The 24281-nt window shown below is 35.8% G+C and overlaps 1 protein-coding gene across 3 annotated transcripts; it reads left to right on the top strand.

The window, feature by feature from the left end:
* Positions 1 to 14709: 14709 nt before the first annotated feature.
* On the top strand, positions 14710 to 23582 carry LOC25480886 (FKBP12-interacting protein of 37 kDa). Of its 3 annotated transcripts, XR_003008393.2 has the most exons (15): positions 14710 to 14865; positions 14945 to 14987; positions 15078 to 15151; positions 15248 to 15318; positions 15425 to 15461; positions 16587 to 16674; positions 16810 to 16874; positions 16977 to 17054; positions 19310 to 19357; positions 20003 to 20056; positions 21245 to 21406; positions 21724 to 21793; positions 22569 to 22624; positions 22761 to 22838; positions 23257 to 23582. XR_003008393.2 is itself a non-coding variant. In XM_024774338.2 (14 exons), the coding sequence occupies exons 1-14, from the start codon at positions 14842 to 14844 to the stop codon at positions 23368 to 23370; spliced, it is 981 nt and encodes a 326-aa protein (XP_024630106.1). In that variant the 5' UTR covers positions 14710 to 14841; the 3' UTR covers positions 23371 to 23582. The 3 variants fall into 3 exon arrangements, 2 of the variants coding, with proteins under 2 accessions (XP_024630106.1, XP_024630105.1); XM_024774338.2 differs by lacking the exon at positions 22761 to 22838 and having other exon boundaries at positions 14948 to 14987; XM_024774337.2 differs by lacking the exon at positions 22761 to 22838.
* Positions 23583 to 24281: the final 699 nt, after the last annotated feature.

Raw genomic sequence — 24281 nt, 5'->3', positions numbered from 1 at the left:
TCATGTTCATCAACACATCTTAACAATACCATGTCATAGTTTCTCTTGTACAGGATATCTCCATCTAACAGGAATCTACTGGCCAATCTTCTCAGGGTCTTCTTATCCTGTTTGGAAGCACCCGGCGGATACTCACGGCTCAGCAAGAACCGTTTGATGTCGTAGTACCAGGGTTTATAGTCAACCACATTTTCACCAGCCTGATCGATCACATCCCCAATAGCAAACACATGCGAAGGTCTTTCAAGGCGTTGCACTTTGATTATTGGCACATCATTCCAATGGTTTACTCGAAACATGGAGGATAGAGTAGCAAGAGCATCAGCCATTTGGTTCTCATCACGAGGAATATGGTGCAGCTCAACCTTTGTAAAATATGTCAGCAAACGTCTCGCATAATCACGATAAGGAATCAACTTAGCATGGTGGGTCTCCCATTCACCCTTTATCTGATTGATGACGAGCGCAGAATCTCCGTAGATATCGAGGTGTTTGATTCTCATGTTAATTGCTTCCTCGATCCCAAAGATACATGCTTCATACTCAGCCATATTGTTGGTACATTCGAACAAAATTCGGGCGGTAAAAGGGATGTGATGCCCCTGCGGGGATACAATGACTGCCCCAATTCCTTTACCATAAGCATTGACAGCACCATCAAAGACTAAACCCCACCTGCTATTGGGATCTGGACCTTCATTAATCAATGGTTCTTCGCAGTCTTTTGATTTTAAATACATGATTTCTTCATCGGGGAAGTCGAATTCAATCGGTTGATAATCATCAAGAGGTTGGTAAGCAAGATGATCTGCAAGAATGCTATCTTTGATTGCCTTTTGAGTTTTGAACACAATATCATATTCAGACAAAAGCATCTGCCAGCGTGCAATCTTCCCAGTAACGGCCGCTTTCTCAAAGATATACTTTATCGGATCCATTCTGGATATCAACCAAGTTGTATGATTCACCAAATAATGACGCAGGCGTTTAGCGGCCCAGACCAAAGCACAACAAGTCTTCTCAAGCATTGTATACCGAGTTTCGCAATCGGTAAACTTCTTGCTTAGGTAGTAGATAGCATGTTCTTTCTTTCCAGTCTCATCTTGTTGACCAAGCACGCATCCCACAGATTCATCAAACACTGACAAATACAAAATCAAAGGTCTTCCTTCCACGGGAGGGACAAGGATAGGTAGTTCCAGCAGGTAATTCTTGATGCTATCAAAAGCTTCTTGGCATTCATCATTCCATACAATAGGCCGATTCTTGCTCAAGCAGTCGAGTGATCTCATATGGTATATCACCATCCTCTTCATCTTCGGCTTCATACACAGGGAATTCAAAATTTGGAGGAACTGTAGGATTACTGTGTTCAACGGGTTTATTATGGTTCAAACTGCATAGAATGGTTGAATGATTTTAGAAAATGGTTTTTTTTTTCTTTTTATGCAGTTCTTTGAAATTGATAAGAAAAATAAAGATGTTTTGGTTTTTTCTGGTATTACCATTATTTCCAAAAAAAAAAAAACTAAAAAAAAAATAAAAGTCGTGAAAGAAACGACAATTTTTATTAATAACGGCGATGCCGAAACAAACATGCCCTTACAGAAAATATCACTGTCGCTTCGGGCAGAGCGAGAGGATTGTTATTTTTGAAAAACAAAACACTTAAGCAACAAGACACATTACTCGGAAACATGCATGATTGAAGGAATGATGATGGCATCCTAATTTCTCGCAATGCCTCCTGGTATAACAAACATAGGCCTAGGACTACATCCAGTCGCCTCTTCAGTAATTGCATTGATAAACTCAGCACTGTAGAAGATTCATGTGGAGACTCCTGAAGTTGGGGAATATCCGAGACCCTCTTTATGCTTATTCTCAAGGAGTTGTATTAACTTGCCCCAGCCAGCAGCTTGTCCTTCTTGGATGTCATTGACAGTCAGATAATTGTCGTTCATCAGTTTCTGGATGTCATTCTGAACAACGTAGCAACCCCAAGGATTATGGAAGCATTCTGGGCAACTGGCATGATCATGGTCAAACAGAGAGGCTTGGCATAACTCGATGTGTAGTGGCACCAGAGGAGTTGCAACGTTACAAACGTCCGATCTGGGAGCTTCCTCATATACCTCAATCATGTTTACAGCAGCGTGATTCGGAAGAGGATTGTCGACGACATGAGGGACGTTATTCTCAAAGGTCAATTTTCCTTGGTCTATGAGTTTTTTTACAATGTACCTCAACGCGTAGCATCCTTCGACATCATGACCCATAGCACCTTGATGGAAATCACACTTGAGGTCCGAACGGAACTTGGGAGGCGATGGATCAGGTGGAGGCTTGCCCTGTCTGGTTGTGCAGTGCCCTTTGAGAAGTAGAGTCGGGAGTAATTCAGCATATAACATTGGTATCAGAGGAAAGGTAGGTCTAGCCTGTTGCTGCTGTCGTTGTTGAGCTGGAGGCTGTTGTTGCATTCGCTGGACGACGGCATTAACGGGTACCTGAGGTTGACCTGATGGCAAAGGATACTGATGATAGAATGGTGGAAAGAAGGGATGCTGAGAGTATTGCGCATACGTGTACGACGGAGGTAGCTGAGCAGCATTGATGTCCATGACCTAGAACGTGATCAGAAAGGTTTCGGGACAGATAGTTATTGGCAGATCTATCTCCCCAAGAATGTTCTTACGGGATCCGTCGAAGGCTTTAACCAGAATGGTGCTCATTCCCAAGGGAGTTCCCTGATAGCTCAATCGATCCAGAGTGGCCGTTGTCTGAGGCAAGGTGGTATTGACAGAGACATGGTTCTTCCCAGGAATCTGGCCATTATTGACAGTACCAGAAACGCCAGCTGCAGTACTGGGAGTGAAGAACGGTGGAAGCCCATACGGAAACCCAGCTGTCATAGCAAAGCGAGCGTCTGCAGATGTGGTTGGGAGCACGCTTGTAGTCACCGGTGCAGCTGTGGCTATAGGGATAGCCGTAGCTGATTGTTCTTGAGCGGCTAGCAGAGCAGTCATGACATCATTAGCTTTAGCCAATTCCTCCCTTAGAGTGGCTAACTCGGTACGGAGCTGAGCGTTCTCTTCTTCCATAGCCTTTTTCCTTCTTCTGTACTCTCTGGTTCGATCGATTCTATCAGGTTCGTAGACCTTCTGAGCACGAGCCACTTTTCAAACTGTGGCAGAGGAACCAGGAAGTAGTGAGCAATTGGAAGCCTTTGTGACCGATGTATGATGCATATGATGCATGATATGCAGATGCAAATGCAAAAACGACTCTTTTTAATGTCATCGAAGGACTTTTTAAACAAATTCGAAACATTGTAAACACTGTTAAACAAGAAAAATAAGGTTTTACAATGGTAAACTTATGAATACAAGTTCACACCTGCGGTGTCTTACAATGTTTCGATCTGTCTAAAAAAATCTTCGATGTATGCGTGAAAAAAAACTTATGCATGAATGCATGTATGCATGGTTGTTTTGTTTAGTTACAAAGAACAAGGTGGGTTGAGATTCAAAGTAACAGGGCCATGGATGGACACGGCGTCCGGTGAACTAAGGCTTTGGATAGTAGTAACCAAGGTTCTAACACAGTTCCCAAACTGCAACCTCTCTCACATATATCATGGTAGTACAGGACGACACCCGTTCCATGATTATTTGTGAGAAGGTCTAGTTTGAGTGTAGTATCGCGTGACGACTAAAGTTTGAGACAACACTCAATTTAGCCACCGCACTACGTCCTAAAAAGGCTAGGATGGGTTTGGTAACTACGGTTCATAGCTTCGTCGAACAATTGAAAGTGAAGTGCCTAAGCATGACAACACACGCCGACAATATCACCTTCAAAATGCCTCAGCTATGTGAGATTGATCGCATAATCCAATACACGAGGCAACCCCCGGATCGAATTGTCGATTATATCTCTACCTAAACATAAGTTCACTCAGTCCGGGTATAGGACTTTTGATATTCTCACCCCACACGTCAAATGAAAATAAACAAGTATTCACATATGTAAGCAATAAAACAAAGCGTAAATATAAACTAAGGAAAACTAGGCGCGACCCGCTAAAAAGAATCCCCAGTGAAGTCGCCATTTCTGTTATCATGGTTTTTGGGTGCCAAGCCATTAATTGGACTTGAACCTTTTGACCGTTGATATTCTCTATTTTTTTCTTGGGAAGGGCAAAATTGAGAAAAACCCTTAGATTCTAAGTTCGGGGGTCGTTTTCGCTACGGGAAGGTGTTAGGCACCCGGAGCGATTATGGTACTCCATAAGAGCCGCTCTCCTAAGTTGATTTCTACGCTTTATTTTTATTGCCTACTTATTGAAAGAAAAGAAGTTTTATTTGAGTGAAGAATGGGGGTGAGAAGAAGTAGAATTTGATTTTATTTCGGCTTGGAGGGGTTAAAGTCCCTTGCCTACGTACCGTTTTACGGGATCAAAACCGGCGTAGTTCTTGCTAAAAAGACTTGTTGTTTTTTTTGTTTTAATTGTTTGATTTTAAATTTTGAAAATGATTTGAAGAAGGGGATTGAGAGGCTTCATGAGCATTAGAGTATGAAAAAGTGAGGGTTTGTTTAGTGATTTTGCAAAAAAGTCTAAATGATTAGATTTAGTTGAGAATTTTATTAAGAAAATAAAAGGTGAAAAATTGTTGGAGTTTTGACTCCATTTTTATGAAAAATATTTGAAGCGAACTTGTTTGCATATTTTTTGGAAAAAATTGGATTTTCTCTAAGTGTTTAAACCTATGCATTCATCTAACCATGCAATCCTAGCCATACATCTACACATGCAATCCTAGGCATACATCTAGGGTGAGTGTGTGCGTGCCGGTGCGCCATAGTGTCCATAGTCCATATTACAAAAATTGCCCAAATACATTCTATGGCCTCTTTGCCAAGCTACAAACCAATGATAACAAATTACATCACCGAATGAATTAAAATTTGCAAAAATAAATGCTAAGCTAAAGAAAGTGGAGGAGATAGTGAAATGCTATGAGTGAAGTCACATAAGGAACAAAATGTTAGTGAAACAAAGAAAAATATAATGGGAATGATAAAAAATGCACCAAATGAATATGCAATAAAATTTAATGAGCAAGAATTAAAAGAACAAAATAAAGAAAATAAATGCAAAAATAAGCAAATAAATTCTAAAACTTAGAGGAAAAATCAAAATGATGGGGAAATATTTTTAGAAAATTTTTTAGAAGCATAAAACACCAAGAAAGTGTAAAAAAGGTATTTAAAACACAATTAAAAAGCAATAAAAAAAAAAACTCAGCAGGATTTAATCTGGACCGTTGGATGAATCCAGAGGTCCAGATCAAGCCCTCAAGATCACATCACAGCCATTTGATCAAAGATCAAAGGGTCCAGAAAAAAGCATAAAAGATAGTGTAAAATGCAGGGAGCACAGTGACCGTTAGATCAAAGATCTAACGGTTCAAACAGAAGATATACCATATTTCACACAAAAAGTCATGCACAGGATTCAAAATCAAACACACAGCAGCCATCAGATCTTGGAACAATCCAGATCTGATGGTTCACAGAGCGAGGGAACACAACAAGAGCACGCACGCGCGTGGGATCGGAGGGAGTATAAAAAGGATTTCTCTCACAAAAATCTCACAATTTCTTTCCTCTTCTCTCTCTAAGTTAAACTTAGAGAGAGAAGCTCTCCCTTCTCTCTAAAATCAACACGCCGGAGCTGATGGAGGAGGTGGCGGCCGGAGCTTTTTCCGGCGCGGTGGCCGGCCGGTTTCCGGCGGCGGCGCCACCGCGTCGGAAATTTTTTCTTTTTTTTTTCAAAATTTTTATACCAAAAGCTTCGTCTCCTCCTCCTCTACACAAATTTGGCACTAGTTTTAGCGAGAAAGGTTCGATTCGGACTAGATCTACATTTTTCTTTGAAAATTTTTTCACACTTTTTTTGAAAAAGAAACCACGGATTTAGATATCCTTTTTGCTCTAGTGTCCGAATCCGGCCTTAGAATTTTCAAAATCCGAACGTACAAGCCTAGATCTACCGATACATATCCGTAACAAACTTTTCACATGTGTATATGCGCGAAAACGAGGGAAAAAAGTGTTACCGTCGTCGTGAAACGGAGGAAAAATCCGAGCCTCCTCTTCTCTCCGCCGCGCGCGCGCGTTATGCTCCGGTGGTGCCGCTTTTGCTCGAAAATCCGGTACGGATTTGGTGTTGGTGTGGTGGTTCGCGGTGGTTTTGAATGATTCCGGTTCGGATTTGTTGATTTTGTGAAGATTTGTTCTTGGTGTTCTTGGAGATTTTTGGTGATTTTCTGTTTTGGATCTAACTGATTTTGGAGAGAGAAAGAAATTTCTGTTTTTGTGATGTGACTGATTCCTTTTTTTTTTATTTGGATCTGACACATCTATTTATAGCCTGCCATGTGTATTTGTGGGCCAATGAGAAAATGCCATCTGGACTGAGACTGAAGTGTGCGAAAATTCTGGACAAAAATGCCCCTGGGACCTTTTCTGCAAAAAAAATAATAAAAAAGGACTGGAAAATGAAAGTAAGGACTGAAATGAAATTAAAAACTGTTTGGACAAAAAATGCAATTTTGGGACCTCAATTGAGGGACCAAAATGCAATTAAAAATAAAATTGAATAAAAAACGTAATTTGACCAAACGTAAAGCGAAACAAAAGATAAAATTGACAAAACGGACTAAAACGAATCAATGGCTTAAATGAGGTACTTCAAAGTAACCTCTCTATGCCGAAATTTTGTGTGAAATGACCAAAATGCCCCTAGGGCTAAAAATGACCTAAACAGATTCAAATTGACTTGACACTGACTCAGATGCAAGTTTGAAATGAATTTAACAAGGTTTACTGATGAAATGTTAAAAATCAATCTGAAAAGACTCAGAGACAGTCTCAAGGATGAAAATGGGTCCCACTGCAGGAAATGACCAAAATACCCTTCTGTACGACTTTTTGCAAATTTTGAAATAAACTGTAGAAAAAACAATGTAATGATTCAGAGACACTTTTGAATGACTTACAAGACAAGTAAAGACATTTCGAAAGGTTTTATGCAAGAAAAACATAGGTAAAATTGTGATTGAAAATACTGCGAGGCAGAGACAATTTGAATGTGCAGTTGAAATTTGATAATTGACAAAGTTTGAAATGAAATTGGGCCCAGTATTTTTAGGTCCAAAAACAGGGTATAACACCTAACATTGAGATACTTAACACATTTTGTGATACTTGCTTGCTGGGCAAGCAACCTAGAAGTACATTCAGTTCAAGTGCAGCAAGTAGATCAAAGGAGCTGCTTAATGTTGTATATTCAGATGTGTGTGGACCTTTAGAGGTTCCTTCATTATGGGCAACAAATATTTTATCAGTTTTGTTGATGAGTTTAGCAGAAAACTCTGGTTATATTTGATTAAGGCCAAAAGTGAAGCATTTGATATGTTTCAGAAGTTTAAAATTTTAGTGGAAAAACAAAGTGGTAAATCCATTAAGATTTTAAGAACTGATGGTGGTGGTGAGTATACCTCAAAGGTGTTTGAGAAGTTTTGTGAAGACAATGACATTGTGCATGAAGTCACTGCTCCTTATACTCCACAACACAATGGTTTGGCTGAAAGAAGGAATAGAAGACACTAATGGTTTGGTTGATGGTGGTGAATAATTTCCTGCGAAGGTGGTGGTCTGGTGGATATCCTCTATATTGTGGTGTTTGACAGGAGGGAGAGATACATGCAAAAGAGTAAGAGAAAAAAAAGTAGAAAGATGAAATATACCTTAATTAGGGTTCGGCATGCTATAGGAAAATGAGTCCGGGACCTTAATGGAGCATGTGCTTTTGAGCGCATAGAACAACATATAACATACTCCCTCCGTTTCTTTTTAATTGTCACTTTTAGAGAAAAAATTTGTTACTATTTAATTGTCACTTTCAAAGTTCAATGCAACATTAAATGTTGTTTTACCAAAATTACTTTTAGATATTTATTGCAGAGAGGGAAACATATGAAATGAAATATTAAATTAATAAGACCATTATAGTAAAGGTAAAAACAATTGTATCAAAAGTAATAATATTTATTGATTGTCTTAGTTTACGTAAAATGTTAAAAAATGACAATTAAAAAGGAACAGATGGAGTATTTATTAAGTTTGGTCAATGTTGTGATAAGTCGGTCTTTAGTTACTTTGTCATTCAGTTTATACTCAATTGACTAACTCTTCATAATATGAGTTCGGTCGATTGGACCAAAACTTGATACAAAACAATTATTGGTATAAACAATATTTTTGAGAAAACAAAATATTATCCGTATGAATGTGTCATCTTTATTTTGCATCGTATATATGAAGTTAATAACTATTTTTTTAACAAAATTACGTCTAAGTCCTTCTAGCTGAACTTTTTTTTGGATCAGTCATTTTTTTTATTTTTCTTTTTAAATTGGTCTTCATGTAATACTTTGTGACTGTGCGGACCATAAGTTCGACTCCATTATTAGAGATGAACAATATTTTTGTGTTTATTCATCATGACTCACATTGAAGCATTAATGGCCAAGTGTTTTGGAATCATCCATTTAAACCATTTCTCCTCAATGAAGATATTGCAACGAAAATTTAGATACCTTAATTTTAAGAATTTTGGATTTGAGAATTTAGATTTAAAAAAAAAAAAAAGGAAATGGACATCTCAAAAAGAAAAGAAAAAAAGGAAATGGACATCTCTGACAAGTCTATGTGAGTTTTCTTGATATAAAAGCATCGCACGTGATTTTTTTAAGGGAGGTTCTACGGTACACCTTATAAATTGAGGTGTACCGATACTCTGCTTCATAAATTTATAAATTAATGATTATTTTATGAAATAAGTTGTTATTTGTCATTATTTATATTTTAGAAAACACCATCTCATGAAAAAAAAATATCATTTCATTGTTTATATAAATTATATTAAATTTTTAACATTTTCTCATAAAAAATAATCAATATTCTTCATTATGAGCAATAAAAATTAAAGAAAAAGTAAATTTTATTTCATCACGCTTTTGGTAAATAAGATTTAATTATTATAATTGTCAATGATAGAAAATAATTATTTTTTCTTCAAAAAACAATCAATTTAATTATTAATTTAATATTTGATGTACCGGTACACTCAAAATGTTGGATGTACCATAGAATTTGTCTTTTTTTAATAGGACTTTCGCGCCTTTGTAATGTCATTTACAAAATTGTGACGAATATCATCTCCCAATGCCTCCACAAACTACTTCCTCTTCTTATATCCCCTTAGCAAATCAGTTTTGTCCCGAGAAAATGCACTAGTGGCAATATTTTGGTTTTACATGAAGCAATTTATACCATGACTCACTTGAAAAGCAAGAAAGGTTATATGATTATGAAGCTTAACTCGAAAAAGACCTTTGATTGTTCAGACAGGATCTTCATAAAAAATAATCGTACAATGATTTCCATCTAAACTCCAATCAATTATTGAAGTTTGTTACTCAACAACCTCTATCTCTATAAATTAGAAAGTAAAAACAATAAATTAAGTATGAGAGAAATTTTTTAAAAAATGGTTGTACATACATCATTTCTTTAAAATTAGCTCATTACATAATTGCTCAATCAAATAAGCTTTGAGTTAAGATGCCAAGTAAGCATGAAAATATCAAGTCCTCCTCATGCACCAACTCTATCTTAGGATCGAGGACTTTGTGAGGCTATGGATCTTGAGATGGTCTGAGTCTGTCACGGCTGGCTTTCCTCGCGCGCTCCTACCTAGTTGTGACGGTCATGGCCATCCTGCTACCTCTAAAGTAGTTGGGTATGCATCCATATCTAAAATAAATCAAAATATAGAGACAAATCAAAATACTAAACTAAATTCTCAGATAAATCAAAACTCAGTATCCTCGAGCCTATTTCGGATTTTAGAATCCAAAATGCCGAAGAACATGTTTTAATATCTAAAATCCGAACAAGTCCAATACCCAAACAAAAAAAAAACACAAATGAAACACCAAATTTTTGAGCAAATGCAAATTAATATCTTGTTTAGTGGTTGTAGACTTGTAGCAAGATTCAAATTTGGGGGTGGGGTCTAGTATTTTAGGTTGAAAAGCGCAACTGCAGAAATGGAAAAGGAGCCTGAGCCTGATCCTGAATCATATATTGACATGATTCAGATTCTATAATTTGAAGCACGCCTTTAAATTTTAGATTATAGAATCTAAACAGGATAAAATGAGAAATTGGTAGGGTGCTCGAGAAGTATGGTGGGATGCGATCAGAAATTCCCTCTCGTTTTCATCTCTCTGAAGCCCAAGCCCAATTTTCATTTCTTTGTTCAGACAAGTTAGAGTAATTTCGCACTGAAAATTGCTTTTTTGACATAGAAAACTTCATATAGACATAAGTAAAATACGTTAATGCCCACAGCGGTAGTTAACTACCGTTGGTAGAACCGGCGACAGTTAACAGCCGCTGGGGCTCAGCGGTAGTTAACTGTTGTTCCTTTTTCCCCCTAAAACCAGAAAAGCCCTACCTCCTATTCACTCATCACCTTAATCATCTCCATACCATACCTCAAAAAAATCCCATTTCAAAAATTTTGTGTCAAAATCTTGGTTCCAACTCATTGTTGATCGATTGCTAGGACGTTTCTACACACAATATGCATCAAAGAACAGGTATTTCAACGTTAAAGTCCATTACATTTGATTGATTTTTCTGGTTTTTTTTTTGTATTGTCACGAGCTGTAGCGGCAGTTAACTACCGCTGGGTGTGAGCGGTTGTTAACTGTCGCTGGTAACTTAGAGATTTTTTCAAAACTTCATTTGGCAGTGCTACTGCCAATTTTTTTTTCTTTTGTTTTTTTGGTTTGTTTCTGTTATTATATGATATTAGATACATATGTATTAATTAGTTTATAAATTATATGTTGTTTATTTATAGATACGGTTGAGAATGCGGATGATGATCCGGGTGATCGAAAACCTAGTGTTGTCGATTCCGTTAAGGTTGAAGTTCCCATTAAGATCGAAGCTTCCGTGAAGGTTGAAGCTTTCGTTAAAGTAGACGCTTCAAGCGTCAATTCCGATGTGTGTAAACTTCGTGAAAACGAAGTAAACACGGCTCGTTTATTTTCGACACGAGATACATGGAAAGATAAAGAGGAATTGCTCGGTTGGGTCCGTCAATAAGCAAATAGGGCTGGATTTACGGTTATCATTAGAAGATCTTGTGAAGGTAGAAATGCAATGTTGGAGTTGGTTTGTGAACGGAGCGGCGAGCACAAATTACCGAAGAGAAAAGTGAAGCATGAAGCAACGAGATCAAGAAAATGTGGATGTTTGTTCAAGGTGCATGGATATGTCGTGAGGGAAAACAATGCTTGGAAATTGGCTATTCTTAATGGAGTTCACAACCATGAGATGGTGCGTTATGTAGCAGGGCACCTTCTTACCGGAAGATTAATGGAGGACGACAAGAAGATTGTACATAACTTGACCGATTCTTCGGTGAAACCAAAAAATATTTTGACAAATTTGAAGAAGAAAAGGAAATAGTCCATCACAAATACCAAGCAAGTCTACAATGAACGTGACAAATTCAAAAAGGCAAAAAGGGGTGACTTGACGGAGATGCAATATTTAATCTCAAAGTTGGAAGAGAATGAATATGTTCATTACATAAGAGGAAAAAAGGAAAGTCAAATCGTTCAAGACATATTTTGGATTCATCCAACATTGGTAAAGTTGTTTAACAATTTTCTGACTGTTTTGATAATGGATTCCACATATAAAACCAACTTGTAGAAAATGCCATTGTTTGAAATAGTTGGAGTCACCTCAACATATTTGACATATTCGGTTGATTTTGCATTTACGACGTCGGAGAAGGATGATAACTTTACTTGGGCTTTGCAAATGTTGCTTAAACTTCTTGAACCAAATAGTGATATGCCTAAGGTGGTAGTGACCGATAGGGACCCGAGTATGATGAAGGTCGTAGAAAATGTTCTCCCCGATAGTAGTGCAATACTTTGTTATTTCCATGTTGACAAAAATGTCAGATCAAGAATCATCACCGATTGCAAAGTTAAACAAAATGTTGTTGTGGTGGATTGGCAAAAGAAGATTGTCGACAAGGAGAATCATAGTAAGTTAGTTGATACCATATTTGATGCATGGGAAAAATTGGTTGAATCTCCTACTCAAGAGTTATATGCGAGTAATCTAGTGGAATTCCAAGATGCTTGTAAGGATCATCCAAAGTTTCTTGAATATGTTGAAACTACCATTTTGAATACTTTTAAGGACAAACTAGTGAGGGAATGGACGGATCTTGTGTTACATCTTGGGTGTATGACCACGAATAGAGTTGAAGGAGCTCATGGTGTGGTGAAGGAATATTTGTCCACCTCCAAAGGTGATTTGGGTACTTGTTGGCAAAAAATAGATGAGATGTTGGCAAACCAATTTGGGGAGATACAATCATCGTTTGGTAGGAGCGTTACGGTCTTGGAACATAGGTACAAAGATGTCACTTTGTACTCCGGGTTGGGGGGTCACATGTCTAGACAAGCCATGAACTTTATTTTTGTGGAAGAAGCGCGTGCTAGGGAAACCTTGTGCATCGAGAAGAAAACTTGCGGTTGTGTTCAAAGGACGTCGTATGGCCTACCTTGTGCATGCTTCATTGATATGCAAATCCGTCACAACAAGCCCATTCGATTGGATGAGATGCACCCGCATTGACATAAGTTGTATATGGGTGAAGAAGAAAGTAATGAAGATTTGTTTTCGGTCGCAGAGGAGTGGCGTGGTATCCAAGAACGTCTCGAAAGAGTTCCGTTCCAAATGAAACTAGAAATCAAAAAAGGTATGCGGTTGTTAGCGTTTTCGGAGACCACAATGTTGTCACCACCTCGAAGAAAGGTGTCAACCAAAGGAGCTCCCAAAAAAAATCAAAACTACACCAAAAACAACACGTAGGATCCCATCTATGTGGGAGACTATTGATTCTCAACACCCGGAAAGTCAATCTTCACCACGAAAAAAATCTTCACAACCTAAAATAAAAGGTGCTCGCATTGGCATTTCTCCGGTCTCGGTTCCTAAGCCTAGCTTGGTTTCAAGAAATTATGATCCATCAAGTCCTATGTATTACATGCCAAAATTCATGAGACCATACATTGAGGGAATTGTGGATGTTATTGGTGACGGACATTGTGGGTTTAGGGCTATAGCCGAATGTGTGGGTTTGACGGAAGAAAGTCATGCTATGGTGCGGAGAACACTTATTAAAGAGTTGAAAGAGCATAGGAACAAATACATCGAGGTATATGCGAGCGAGGACCGTTACAAGTACATTTTGGATGGATTGCATCCCCCAAAAATCCTAGTAACTTTGCACCTCCCGACAAATGGTTGACATTGCCGGATATGGGACACATCGTTGCATCTTGTTAGAATAGGCCGGTGGTGGAGATGACTACCCTTGATATCGGAGTATCCGAGACTTTTTCCCCACTTAGAGGCGTGCCTCCGGTTAATCCGAAAAGCAACATGATTTGCCTTGGTTTAATCCCAAATCATTTTGTCCTTCTTTCGTTGAAAGATGGTTGTCCACTACCTCCATCATCCACGGAGTGGAGAAATCATAGGAGTGATGAGGCAAAAACATGGGATTATGAATTCTTGGATCAACACGATCGTTTCCGGGCACTCATGGAGATTTTGGACAAAGAGAGACCGGTTGCACCAAAAAAACCAACAAATGGACAATCCAATTATGTTTGATGACACTCCGGTTAAAGCAAACACCGAATTTGAAGAAGTTCTGGAACATTTAGATGATTTGCTTTTATTAGATGAAATATGACACTTTTTGGTCGGTGTTAATCCGTATTTTGGTCGATAAGCGCTGACGTATTTTTTGGGATATATAATGTAATGACCAATTTTTTTTTGGGGTGATATGTAACTAACCTTTAACTAATTATATATATATATATATATATATATATATATATATATATATATATATATATATATATATATATATATATAACTTGCTAGAACACACCCACTAGTTTTTATGTGGAAGTGTTTTAGCAAGCTACACCTTAAGGTGTATTTAATTACTTTTTAGTTATAACTTGCTAAAATACACCTTCTAAAAAATAAATAGATGTATCCTAGCAAATGCCTATAGGAGTTGCTAACACACACCCAATTATTTTTTAGAAGGTGTGTTTTAGCAACATTCACCTCAAAGTATATTTAACAACTTTTTAGTTATATCTTTGCTAAAACACACCTTAATAAAAACTAGTGGGTGTATCATAGCAAACCCATATATATATATATATATATATATATATATATATCAATATATTTGAGTTTCACATTTTATTATAAATTAATGTACATTACGTGTAATGTGTTGCGTAATATGGAAAATTTATCGAATTTTAAACAATTGTGAAACATTAACGCATTATTGGTTCCAGTTGAAATTATAGGTAAAACAAGACAAATTTCCTGAAAAAAACCAGCGCAGAACTGGTTCAATTTATTGGTGTCAACGATAGTCAACGGCCATTGGAGGCAATTATGTAATTTACTTGCGTTTTTTTTTTTTTTTTTTATGTCAGAAAAGCAATTTTATTTCGCACTCACCGTTTTTCAACTTTGCGTCAGAACAACCTCTACTCAGTCCTCTCCAAGTACTAGTAACAGCTACTTCACTCAGTTTTTCTCCAATTCTAGGGTTTTTCCAGCTTCACCATGTCTTCTCCAACTCTCGACGACGTAATTTTCAACTCGATTTTTCCTTTCTCATTCACACTTCACCCATCTTCTCACTTTTCTCTTTCATTCTTCTCAACAGCAGGAATTTGATTTCGGAGAACGAGTTACCGGAACGCGTTCAGGTTTTACTTTTCTCATAAAAAAATTCACATGCTAATGCTATTCAATTCATTCAACATTTTCTTATTGTTTCTTTCATCGTTATGAATTAGATACTGTAAGTCATAAGAGGTCTTCTGCTGAATTTGATGATGGAAATTTTGATAATGATCCTTACGGAAAGAAGGTAACACAATAAAATTTTATTTTATTCAATTTTTTTTCGAGCATTCGTTTTATTGAAAACTTAAATTGAAAATTGTAATGTTGGCTCATGTTTTAGGCCAAAACGACAGCTGAAGTAGAAGCTGCTTCTGGTGTTACAACCGGAATGATTTTGTCTCTTCGCGAGAGGTATAGTATAGATCGTTTGAAATGTGAATGTTTTGTGAGACTGCGTCAAGTAAACTGTTTCAGCCTAAAATTCTGACTGGATTTTGTTTGTTTGTTATGTTTTTAGTCTTCAAGACTGTAAGGAAACACTTGATTCGTGCTTGGTAAGTTTTTTTTCTTTAACAATGAATGTTGTTTGCTCAAGCCTCAAAGAACTTTAAATTCGAATAAACCATCAATTTGGTCCTAAACTATCACATTCACTTCAATTTAGTCCTTATATTATGTAAATAAAATAAGTAGTCCCTAAAGTATATAAAATCTGTCAATTTAGTCCTTCTGTAAGATGTTAAGGACTAAATTGACGGATTTTATGTAGTTTAGGGACTAAATTAGAGAAAGGGTGGTATTTTTGGGACTAAATTGATGGACTATTCTTTTAAATTATGTTATTGAAGGAAATGGATTGTAGTTATAACTTATAAGTCATGTGATTTATACATTTTAGTTATTCGTTTGCCGCATGTATCAAAACATGTTTGTTGCCTAAGGAATTTAATGTGCATATAAGCTCTCGAAATGTCAATACAAACAGGCCATTTAGGGTTAGATTCATGTATGGCTCACATTACAAAGTCATGTTTGTGAACTCTATGAATCATGTGGAATAAAATGCTCATAGACATTGTAATCAGGATCGAGTGCTGACTCGTAGGATCGTATGATTCTACATCCTAAAGCACCTTGACCGTGCTTAGACTTTACTCCGGTTCGTCTTTGCCCTGTTTCCCCTGTTTTTTGCTGTTTTCCCTCTGTTTCCTCTATTTTTTTGCTTGATTCCTCTGTTTTCCTCTATTTTCTCTGTTTTTTTTGCTTGGTTCCTCTGTTTTTCCTCTATTTTCTCTATTTATTTCACTCAACTCTATCAAAAACCTAACGATCCTATTTACAAACCGTGTCACGTTCCTCGTGTTTTACGTTCGTTCACCGGCCGACCGATCCTACGTAGGATCTCCATCCTGACTACATTGAGAGAGAGAGAGTTCACATAACTAACTGTTGGATTTGAGTCTCTAAAAAGTTACATATATAACAGTCTAGGTGTAAACATATCCTCTACAGTTGGAAAATTATCTAGTATTTTGTTTACTTGCATCTTCTTTTCTTATCAAATAAGATCTTTGAATGTCTGTGATTGCTTGCAGTTGATTTTCGACTGCAGAAAATCACAGTCCTAGTTATAGCTTTTTCTTTCCTAAAATTGTTTGCTGGATCATTGTATATTTAAGAATGAACTTGAGGATGCACAATACGAGATTCAGAATTGGCGCTCTGCATTTCAAAATGCACCATTCATACCTGCTGGGACCGCACCAGGTTAGTTTGTACGTGAATTATTTGCTAGTAATATGTCATAGATGTACTAGTTATTGAAGATCAAGTTGTATTTACTGTTGTTTTTTTTTTTTTAAATATATACCTGAGAAATTATTTCTTTTTTATGCTTTCTAGTACCCAAATTGGTGATTAATTACCTTCAAGCACTGAAATCATCAGTAGAGTCCTTAGCGGATCAGGTTCAGCCATTCAGAATCTAAAATTCTATTTTTTGCTTCAAAATGGTTCCTTATACATTGATCATATTTATTGATCCCTTCCACATTTATATTTGTTATCAGCTTGAAAAGGCAAAGAAAAAGGAAGTTGCATTCATTGTGACATTTGCTAAACGTGAGCAAGAGATAGCAAAGCTGAAGGTAGTTAATATTCAAAACTGTTCTTTATAGCATCTGGATGTGTTGTTTTATTTATTTTGCATCAACTATAGTAAATCCTTTTCCCCCCAGGAGAGAATATATAATTAACAGAATAAGAAGAAATTGGAGTGTAGCTGGTCTTTTCTCTCACCCTCATTTACATCTAACAAGAATATCTGATATTCATTCTCTATACATGATTTTATTTATCCCAAACACGTTGTCCACTTGAGTTTCACTATATTTTGCTTCTTTGATACTCCCTCCAGTCCAAAGTAAGCGTTGCTTTAGCAAAAATAATTTGTTCCCCAACAAGTGTCGTTTTACTTTATCAATGCAACATTAATTAATTTACTTCAAATTTACACTCAAATTAATATTATGTGCTCAACTTTCAAGTCATTATGGGTCTGTTTGTTTAAGATATTTTAAAAATCATTTTTCATGTTTTAGTTGTGTTTGTGTGTAATCTTTTCCCAAAAATCATTTTGTTATACTAACTAGCACCTCGGCGTAGTGTGCATTCAATCCATCTTATCTTTCAAGCAATACTTATAGAGCTTACTTTCCAGCCATGTTTTATGGAGCTTATTTTTTTATTGTTGTTATCTCATGTTAAAAACATTCTTTTATGATGAGCTTAAATCATAAGCAGTGGAACATTACAAAATATAGTATTACTATATATTTGTTGTAAATGAAAATATAGTAGAAAATAGAAATCTTAGAATATCTTTAAAATATATTTTGGTTTCAATTTGTCATTTATTGAGGAAGCAATTTTATGAGTTTAATGATTTCATTGTTTATTTTTATTGGGAAATGATTAAAAGCACGACACATTTTTTCGTGCATATCCCACGATTGATTTTGCATTTGACAAGTCAACTATATTAAATTCTAAAATCATTTTGTTCCCTTTAACAAAGGGCTTACTGTTAACTACCAAAGCTCTAAAATTGTTTGATGGTAGAAAACAAAGCTCTGTTCTCAACGAAAAACACAATCATCAAACTCCCTTTCTTCCTCCCATGCGACTCCACTGTACAGTCACCTGCATCGTACCCCCGTAGACAGTCACCAGTTTCTCCGGTTTTACCCCATCCTCTGATGTCGATGGAAGAGGTGTCGCAGTAGCAAATCGTAGTCGTGCGGCGACAATGAAGACAAAGACAACGGAACTGGCATTCGCGAGACATGAATGAGTGGGTAACAACGACGAGACTATAAATCCTTGAAACAAGCCAATCATTTTTTTGAAAGAAAAATACCAGAAATCATGATACATGAAGAAAGCTATCACAACAATCCGATCAAGGATAAAAATGTGAGTGGGTGATAGACAAAGAGAGGCTGTTGTATCAAAATTTATATTATTTTATTTGTTGAAAATCCATAAAGTCTCTGACCATGAGTAATGAAAAATTGTGTTGTCGTGCATGTCGTGTGACTAAACTGTCGTGCGATATAGCATTACTCATTTTTATTTGATTTAGCATTCAGTTTGGGTTATGAGTTTGTATTGCCAATACTAAATACTAATACTATAACCAGTACTCTAGGAGTTGTTCTACTTCCAACTATTAGTCATTACAAAAATAGCATCACTAATAGTATTTTGTAACCAAAAGTAACCACCGTGTTTGAATTAAATCTTTTTCTGTACAATTTTTCCCATAACACAGTTTTTAACAAATTTAAATTTAAAAATGTAAAACATGAATATTGAAACTGAACTTTAGATAAGTTTTGATAACATGGATATTATGAAACTGAAACAAGCGAATCATATTAATACAAACATTATACAATACAACATACATACAATGATACACAACAGAAAATTAACGTCTGTCATTTCGTTGGTCATCCAAATGATTCTAATACAATGTTATTGAGAGCCTTTCTCTCTCTCTCTCTCTCTCTCTCTCTCTCTCTAAACCCTGTTATTACAACACATTTCACAATTCGTTATAGGAACTGTATGGAGGCCAAGAGTCAGGAATTTTGAAACCGATTCATTCTGGTCTCAGCATTATAACTTTTCCATATGATTGTTGAGTCTTGATCAGAAAGTTCAAATCTACTTTCATTTTCCATATGTCAGGTGTTTGTATTTTAAAATTATTTATTAATATTTGAATGTTAATTTGTTTATTATTATTTTACAGATGTTAGTGGTTTATATCAATGTATGCTAAAATAGTTTATTTTTAGTATTTAATTTTGTTTATGTGTCTTCTAAACAATTCCAGTCTGCTGTACGAGACCTCAAAGCTCAACTCAAGCCAACATCAATGCAGGTATTGTTTACCATACAAGTGTTTGAGTTTATCTCTAGATAAATTTGTTTAAGGAAAGTGTTAAGCTAGCACCTATTGTAGAAAAGATGGTAGGAACTCGGCTTAGGTGGTTTGGGCATGTAGAGAGAAGATCTGTAGCTATGTATTGAGGAGAGTAGATCCGGTGGAGGGTAGTGAAATCACTAGAGGCAAAAGAAGAACTAGAAAAACTATAAGAGAAACTATTAAGAAGGATCTAGAGATTAATGAGTGGATTGAGATACGATAAAACATTATGCCATTGTTTGATCCATGGAACCAACCCCACTTGGTGGGATAAGACATGGTTTTTTGTTGTTGTATTCCCATGCTAGAACATTCATTTGAGTTTTGTTGGTATTTAATGTATGTGTTCATCAAGACTTGTGTTTTTTTATTTCTTTTCTTGAAATGTTTCGAGCGTTTTCAGCTATTTAATCTCACATTAAATATATGTTTATGGTATCATTCATGTAATTTGTCCAAAAAGTTATCAAATAGCGGTCATCCCACTAACGCTATCCCACTTTTGGGGCTGGCCGCTGTCCGGGATTGACTACCAAGCTTTTATTCCCTTATGGGCTCCCGAAATTATTGCCTTATGTTTGGTTGCTATTTAAATTGCAGGCAAGAAGGTTCTTATTAGATCCAGTAATCCATGAAGAGTTCACGCGGTTAAAGGTTTCTTACTCATCTTCTGTTCTAACTTTAAATCAATTTTGTTTTTTTGGCATGAAGTAGGGTAAATGTTTTAATTCAGGTTGTACTAGTAAAATGTTAGTCCATGTTGTCATCATAGTTTTATCAACCCAGAGATACAGTGAAGAAACATATTGTTATCCTTTAATGTTAGACCATTTGATGAGGGTCATCTATGGTCCCTTTAATTTGGGGTCCTTATTAGGGGCTCCCATTAATAAGGGGTATGTTTGGAAAAAATAATAAACGCACCTAGTAATTTGCATAGAGGCTTATTATATTTAGGGACATATTTTTTCTTCAAATGGGGCTTATAATCTATGAAGCACATAGAAACACACCGACACTGCTAATGTAAAAAATACAGGACACCGACACCGCTACATATATATTAATTTATTTACAGAAGGCCTAAAATGAAAATCAAAATACAAACATAAGAATTTAACTTGAGCAATTTATTTCATCGAAAAAAGTTCGAAAACAAGATGTCCTAGTATTTGACATTTATTTATTCATCTACTATCAAAAAAGCTAAAAACATTGTAATCAACTTTAATTTCTATAACCTCCTAATTGATCAACGTTTCTCAACACATGTATCTTGTCGTACGAGTGTCATCGGAGTATCGGACATCGCGACACGCCTAGTCCTAGGGGTGTCCATGCTTCATAGATATTAATTAAAGACGGAGAAAGTACATTAGAGAAGGAAATGGAATCAAAATTTTTTCGAAAAAAAGAGAGGTGGAAATGGGTAAGAATTCTCTCTAGTTTGATTATCTGGCTTAAATGCAGACCATACAGATGAAAATGATAACTTCTAGGTTGTAGGGTGGTGTTAAATGTATAACAGGTTTTCAGCTGACCACTGTTATTAGCTCTAATTTCAGTGATGAATCGGAAGGAAACTTGATAAGTTTCTGAGTTGTGTTTGGCTTTTGGACATGCCTAATATTGACCCCTTCATAGCCCAAATTTACCGTGTCTTGATTTCCTTTTTTTGTGGCTTATGATATTTTATTCTTTAATGTGTTTTTTTATTGCAATATACATCATATGCCCCAATTTCCTACATATATTAGGAATTGGTTTATTAGTTTATAGACGCATTATTCACATTGGTGTTTATTCCAACTCTTTTTTACAAGACTTCTGATCTCATCATAGAATTTAGTTGCGGAAAAGGACACAAGACTAAAGGAGTTGCAAGATCAAATGTCTGCTGTAAAATTTACTTCCCAAAGCAAGATGGGGAAGTTGCTAATGGCTAAATGTAAAACTCTGCAAGAGGAAAATGAAGAGATCGGGCTTCAAGCTTCTGAGGGAAAGGTGCTGCTATCTTATTTGCTTCATGCTTCTCAGCTTAACTATAGACTGTTTTTTTTCTTTTTCTTTTTTCTTTACCTCAATCATTTCAAAGTTGGTTTTCCCCTCCCCACATTCTATATATGTGTTGTATGAGAGAAAGAGAATTATTAATACACATTTCATATGTTGAACTGATGAATCCAAAGTTTATGGTATTTATTGACTGGAAGTAACATTACACACATTAACTATAAATCTACACAAATTATTCTACGTAATTTGTCAATATTGTTTATTGCTGATATCACCTTTTTTATTTCTTTTTGCTTGGTCTGCAGATGCATGAATTAGCAATGAAACTTTCATTGCAGAAAGATCAAAATTCAGAGCTCAGAAATCAATTTGAAGGTTAGTTGTTGAGTGATTTCATCACATTATGGTTTGGTATTTTTTGTCGAATGACCCTTTATATCATTACATGGCTACTTGGTGACTATTTGTTTCTTCTGTTACTATATTGGATTCATCAAACAGGTTAATTTGTAAATACATAGTAGTATTATTTATTTGAAATAAACATACATTGAGAATAATATTGCAAAAATGCTTGAAACACTATTATTGAGAAAATTACATGTGTGGGGTACCTCTAATAGGGAATTATTTCCCAGAGTTTAGAGTGTATTGCTAATATTCTTAGTGTTAACAATATAGAAAATCAAAGATAAAAATAATGACGGCTAGGGTTTCAATATTATTAACAATAGCTTAATACTACAAAAGGTTATAAGAGAATATATATAAAACCTAACAGACTATGAACTTAGTAATGATAAAGGCCCAATAGCTTAAGCCCAATACTTTATTATCTAACACTTAATAGTATTAGGGTACGGCTCTTCTCCCGACAAATTTTGCTCATTCCCAACAAAATAGCCTAGCGTGAGTTAACTCACGCAGGAGTATTTTGTGTTGGGAATGAGCAAAAATTGTTGTGAGAAGAGCAATTTTCATAGTATTATTGTGTGGGACTTGGGGCGTTTCAAAATGTTAAATGTTCTGCAGGAATCTTTTTATTTGCATGTTATAAGATTAAAAACTAGGGATTAAAAGTTATGCAATTTTTGGTTGATTTTTATGCATTAGCAATTTGTGTAATCTTAACCCTTAAAATTTTCTACAGAGTTGCAGAAGCATATGGATGGATTGACCAATGATGTGGAAAGATCTAATGAAACGGTTTTCACTTATCCCTACTTTCATATTTTACCGTGATTTAAAAAATTTCACTGCATGTTTGCATCACTATTATGCATTACTTATTTTTTTCTCACTAAACAATGTTTATGAGAAATGACGATAAGCATTGTTTTAGGAAACCATTTAAGGACCTCAACAAAACTTCTGTCTTGGGGAAATGCTTATATTGGTCACAAATGCTAATATGAAATAGGTAAAATTCTTGTGCAGATACAGTGTGATATAAGGTGACTTGGTGGTTTGGGGGAGGAACATAGGTGTTTGAGTGATAAGAAAGTCATGGGTTCAACTTACCCCTCTGAAGAAATAATAACAAAGTGCTTTTGTAGATAACATGGTTGAACATTTTAACAAAAAAGAGTAGATAAACCAATGCTGCCCCTAAGCTTCGTTAATCGTATTTGGCATTTTTTATGGCGTTAGGCATGTTTGTATTGTGTAAATGTGGTTTGTACATTTTTTTATGCCGTTATTTTTCAAGGACTCGTTTATTTACTCCGATATTCATTCTTTTAAAATCTTTAGTATTACTTGTTTCAAATATAACCATCGTATTCTTGTTTAATTGTCCAAGATTGTATGTGTGTCTTAGTCATTGGGTTTTCTTGCAGGTTTTCATGCTGCAAGGTAAAGTAGATGAGAAGGATCTAGAGATTGAAAGACTGAAAGATGAGTTGCAACAAAAAAAGCTCCGCAGAGAACAGGAGAGCAATGCCGGGGATTGACGAGATGATACTGCAGAAGATTTCAAACAGATATCAGTTTCATTGGACTTCAATTTTTTGTTGGAAATGGTTAAATTACTTCTGTGGTTTTTACTGAAGTTCATAACTGTATATTGTATTCAAGTTGTTCGTTCGAATTTTTCTTGGAAATGTGCAACTGTGATTTACTACTGCTCGGTGGTCCATAAGAATTACAACTATCATATTAACCATCCATACGCCACCGAAAATGAATCATGAGTACCATGATCGACTCCATGTTCAGGATTTTTTGCTTGATTTGAGAAAATTGTTGAGGAGACAGTCACACACACAAAGCATCATAATCTGTTTGCCAAAGTTAGCGCATGATTTTTTCAATTCAAAGTTCAAACGAGTCAATAAATCTTTAATTTTTTTGGGATACAAAACAAGTCATCAAATTAAATACAGCAGTCATTACCCCATTAAATATAATCAAACAGTTATAATTCGTAATATGGGGGTATTTTATTTTTGCATGAGCGCCTCATATATAGCATTGTAACTTGTAAGAAGCTTTATGCTGGGAGTAATATTTGGTATGATTTTTTCTCCTCACTTAAATAAACGGTCACTTATTTAAGTCAAGATTAGTTTCGACTATTCACATAAGAAAGCAAGAGTATTGTATAGGCAATTGAATTTAACATTTTTGTTCAAAATTATGGTAACCATCTTCTGTGGACCAAATCGAGGTTCAAAGTAAATTAGGCCTCCCCTCCCTCTTTTATAAAAGAAGACCTTGCAAGGAGTTAAAAATCTCTCAGACATGGATAACGATCAAATAGTAGGTTACATTTTTTATCATGTGAGAAAAAGGTTAGACTTGGGTGTATTTCTCTTTTAAAAAACAGAGATTTATGTTGAGTTAACCGACTAAATTGAAGTTG

The sequence above is a fragment of the Medicago truncatula genome, chromosome 4 (assembly GCF_003473485.1).
Source record: "Medicago truncatula cultivar Jemalong A17 chromosome 4, MtrunA17r5.0-ANR, whole genome shotgun sequence".
NCBI lineage: Eukaryota > Viridiplantae > Streptophyta > Magnoliopsida > Fabales > Fabaceae > Medicago > Medicago truncatula.
This window is presented reverse-complemented; position numbering and strand designations above follow the sequence as displayed.